Source organism: Mytilus trossulus, chromosome 12 (genome assembly GCF_036588685.1).
Source record: "Mytilus trossulus isolate FHL-02 chromosome 12, PNRI_Mtr1.1.1.hap1, whole genome shotgun sequence".
NCBI lineage: Eukaryota > Metazoa > Mollusca > Bivalvia > Mytilida > Mytilidae > Mytilus > Mytilus trossulus.
The window spans coordinates 19,689,199-19,694,024 of NC_086384.1; the positions used below are offsets into that span (position 1 = coordinate 19,689,199).

The 4,826-nt window shown below is 33.7% G+C and overlaps 1 protein-coding gene across 1 annotated transcript; it reads left to right on the forward strand.

The window, feature by feature from the left end:
- Positions 1-830: 830 nt before the first annotated feature.
- Positions 831-2,102, forward strand: LOC134692288 (G-protein coupled receptor dmsr-1-like). Its single transcript, XM_063552738.1, has one exon. The coding sequence runs from the start codon at positions 831-833 to the stop codon at positions 2,100-2,102; it is 1,272 nt and encodes a 423-aa protein (XP_063408808.1).
- The last annotated feature ends 2,724 nt before the right edge of the window (positions 2,103-4,826 follow it).

The window sequence follows — 4,826 nt, forward strand, 5'->3', positions numbered from 1 at the left end:
TTTCAAGCAACACAAGTGTCCTTCAATGAACATAAACCCGTATGACAAAGCCGGAAAATGTTAGATATTTTGAATGTTAGAACACATTCATTGACACATACGCATCTGTAACATGCAAACAGGTAAACTACTACTATATTTAGATTTGAATGATAGTTTTCTTATGTCTGCATCCCACCACACTAAAGTTCGGACAATCTCAAATTTTGAACACAGCATCTTAGGTTTATTTGACCAGTCTTCCTATTCGATGCCATCGTTAGAATGTATAACATATTGTATTTAAGCACACATTTTTCAAAGAGCAGTCTTTCAAATTTGAACACTTGAGTGTCCCAATTGGTTTTGAAAAATGTAAGGTTAATATAATAGATAATGTTACACGTTCCAGAAGTGTTACAAAAGGACGTCCAAGACGTGTTCAGGTCATTCACCCTTCTACAGTGTATACAGATTTTGTGTCGTTTTTTTGTATATATAAATAAACTCATCATAGAAACCCGGATTGCAATAATCTACATGTTTTAAACGGGTTGTTTATCATCAAGTTAATTTATCTGACAAACTTCTTTTAAGGGACTAAGTAAATGCCTATAAAACGCTGTGTATTTAAAGTAGCAATATTTAGACTGATGATGTTCTTTTTGTTTCTAATCATATTAGTTAAATTCAACCATAATATTAAAAAATCAGGGTTTTATGTAACTAATGAAGTTGAAACGGTTGTGTTGTAGAACTAGGTGAATAATCTAAGCAGTTTTCTTATTAGCTTGTCGTTGTATTTTATACACTAAATATACTTAATATAATTTCAGAGTAAGTCATCAATAATGGAGTTTTTAAACAACACTACGTTTTCTTATGAGATCTGGACTGGATCCCAATTGCCTGATCACGATGCTCTCACCACGTTCAGTCTCGCATATGGAAAAGTTCATGGGTATGTTAGTCTTCTCGTTTGTTTCTTTGGAATTCCAACTAATATTATAAATATAACAGTGTTGACCCGGAAGCACATGCAGACTTCAATTAACCTCATTCTAACATGGATGGCTGTTTCGGATATGTTAACTATGGTGACTTACGTACCTTTTGTCGTCCATTTCTATATTCAGTACGGAACGTATGAGTTGTCAGCCGAGAAAAATACGAAAATATGGATGGAATATCTTTTATTTCATATAAACTTCTCGGCATTGACTCACACTATTTCTATATGGTTAGGTGTATCACTTGCAATATTTCGATACATGCATTTGAAATCATCAGAGACGGGAAATCTTGTGCATGTTCGTCGGATCATTCGGGCTCGTATAGGCATATTTGTTATTATTGCTTGTTCAGTGTTGTTGATGATACCAAACTTCATGTCAACGAGCCTCGAACTGAAAGCAAACACATCTGAAATCGTTTATATAATCGAGGATACAAACATAGGAACCCCAAATATTACGCTGATTAATTTTGTGAACATGTGCATCTACAGTGCGCTTGCCAAGTTTGTACCATGTTTGTTAATGATTGTATTTGGAGGACTTTTGCTGCGAACTCTTGACATGCAGGTGAGAGTTAGACGTAAAAGGATGAAAAAACTAGGAGTCATTATGACACGACCATTAAATACGTCAAGGACGACAGTGTTACTGCTGATTGTTATGATCCTGTTTTTAATTACTGAACTTCCTCAAGGAATCCTTATTGTACTGAGCTTATTTAAAAGTGGGTTTTTCTTGGATGTTTACATCCCCCTTGGAGATGTTATGGATATTCTGGCATTAGTAAACAATGCCATCAATTTTGTGCTTTATTGTTCGATGAACAGAGAGTTTAGAAGAACGCTTGTTCGAATCTTGTGCACACGAGGACTAAAGCATTATCGCACGCATGCTAACACAATTGCCACAGGTACTGAACTTGTGACAGAAGCGGCACAGAAATTGTCCATGATGGTTGACAATCAAGCTTGCGATGACACCATATCAAAAGATCCGCTGGACACATCAAATGTAATGACAATGGTATCAGCAACTGAATTATCTACCCTGATTGACCCTAAACATACTGTCGAAAAAATACAAGATAACAATCTGAATTTTAAATGATTCACTCTCTACAGTTGATATTTATCAGATAAGTTACCACATGAGTGTTAACTGAATTAAGTTGTCAGAGGCTAATCAGTTTTGTTATTCAACGCCAATGTCTGATTCGGTATTACAATAAAAACAGACCTTCTTGTCAGGAGATACATCCAGTCTTGTATGCAGTTCACAAGAGATCCATACCCGCGTATTTGGTGGTATTACAACGAAAGCCTTCAACACAATAAAACTACTTAACATAGCGAGTTGCATTGCTAGAAATGTCGTCACAAATATTACATTGGAAACTGCATATATTTATGAAACAGGTAATGCCATCTAATAGAAGCGTTCTGTATTAATATGAGTAACCAATATTAACGTCATTAAATCTTCCCAAAATTAGCGTTACAAAATTAAAACATCAATTTGCAGAGGTTAAACAAATTGTCTTTCTTACAACCTTCACTTTTACCAGTATTACATGTACACTCTAAATAATTCAAAACTAGATGTTTATTACTTTATGCGAGTCAGGGTTTCCGCTGGCGAAAAAATAATAATTGTGGCGATTAAAATTCGTCATTGGCGAAAGAATTTGGCGAAAGAAATATATGTAACGATTTATTTTCAGCCATCTTGTTAATTTACTTTTTTCGGGTTTCTCTGACTTTACCGATCAGACAATACTCGGAATTCACCTTGAACTCGTTAAGATTTTGACAGAAAATCAATAATCAAATGATTGCATTCCTAGCTATCGACTCTAATTAATAAAGGTGTTGATTGTATGATATGACAAAAGGATATGGTCAAATTGCTTCTGTCACATGTCACAAAAGGGATTAATTAACCACTTTGCGACGCACGTGTTGAAGCTAAATTTTTACGCTTCCTCTCCTTCTTTTAATGATAGTCCAGAAAAGAACATTGTTGTTATGACTCGAAAAATGTTTAAAAGCAAGAAAGGACTCTGATTTAAAACTTTTCATTTAACTTTCATATAGAGAACTGATTTGATTGGGTACTTGAAAGTCGTTTCAGTGGCACACGTGTTTCAATCATATAGTTTTACTTATTTACGATGGTCTAGAAAAGAAAACTGTCGTTATGAAGAAATCTATTCAAAAGGGTGGCATGAGAGTAACCTTTTAATGTAATGACTACATCTTACACGAGGGATCCATTCCAAGTGATAAGATGCTTCGTTTTATTGTAAAAACCACTTTTTTCAGGGGGGGGGGGGGGCGCTGGAAAAAAGGAAAATTTTAAAAGAAAAATATGTGTATGTTACTTGGCGAAAAAAATAATAAAGTGGCGAAAAATATATTGTTTTGGCGAAAGAGGTGGCGAAAAAAATAATTGCCACAGGGGAAACCCTGATGCTTGTATAATAGCAATATATTTAACGTACATGATTTTAAGTTTTAACCGTTTGAAGATTGCACACAATACTCTGTTGAAGTAAGGCCAATAGTTTAAAATAAAAGTAGCCAAAAAATAATTAAATTTTGATCCGAATCCTTTCGAATAGTTTTCGTACACAGCGATATAGTTATACGGCTTTGAACTGATGCGTTGTCACAATGCGTACTAACGAATACCTGGTAATTATTTAAAACAAATACTAGTCATTGAATATGCCAGGTGGATTGCTATAAAGTCATGAATTTGAAAGTTACTTTTCCGGTCTATAAATTGAAACTAAAAACTGATAATTGTAACAGAGAATCATAAGAATTCTTATGGTATTACGCCTGAGACTTTTTGAGCAAATTTTGATTCTTATTGCCGGTAATGCTTATTTGACCCAGTCTCAATCCTTTTCCCTTATTTTTTGTTTGTTAATTTAATTCTATATTTTTGATAGGCTTGTGATATTCCAAAATCGGTTACATTGTTACTACTACCTGATACGTTTAAAAGCATCTATATAAATGAATGAAACTGGGTTTGCAAAGTGTATTGTGCTATCCTTTGTTGCTGATGACATTAAAAAATATAAACTTAAATGAAGATTGATTTTGAAATTAGTATGTTGGTCAAATAGTTCCATATGCATTCAATAATTCAATAACAAAGAAGGTGTGGTATGATTGACAATGAATCAATTCTCAATAAGAGACCAAATGACACAGAAATTAACAACTGTAGATCACGTTACGGCCTTCAACAATGAGGAACCACATACCGCATAGTTAGCCTTAAACGCTCTGAAATGAAAATGTAAAACAATTCAAACTAGAAAACTAGCGGACTAATGTATGTACAAAAAATGAACAAAATACAAATAGGTTACACATAAACAAACTACAACATAAACATGCTTAGTTTTAAATGTTTGAAATTGCGAAACCTCGATGTTTTTAAGATCAAAGGAACTCTTCGGACGCACCAAATGTACGACTTGTTATATTGTAGTTAAGAGGTAAATCATTTTTGTTTTCTTCAAACCCCAATCTTTCATCTGTGTGAACAATTCACAAAAGCTGTATGTATTGGAATGTTAATGTTGGGTATGTGATAAACTCAAACTTAACAGTTGAGATTTTAATTCCCTGAGATATGCTACATCTGTTATTGGGTGTTTTGTTTGGTAAAAAGAACGCAGAGTTTCTTCAAAGTACTAAACACTGCGCAAATAATTTAATAATCCAGAACAGACGTTCATGTAACATTGTCCGTATATTAAGATGCAACATGCATTGTCATAGTTTTTAATAAACAATTAAAAAAAAATCTTTT

Excerpts from the sequence above, each read along its gene's own strand:
- LOC134692288 (XM_063552738.1), top strand. The coding sequence starts at position 831 with ATGGAGTTTTTAAACAACACTACGTTTTCTTATGAGATCTGGACTGGA.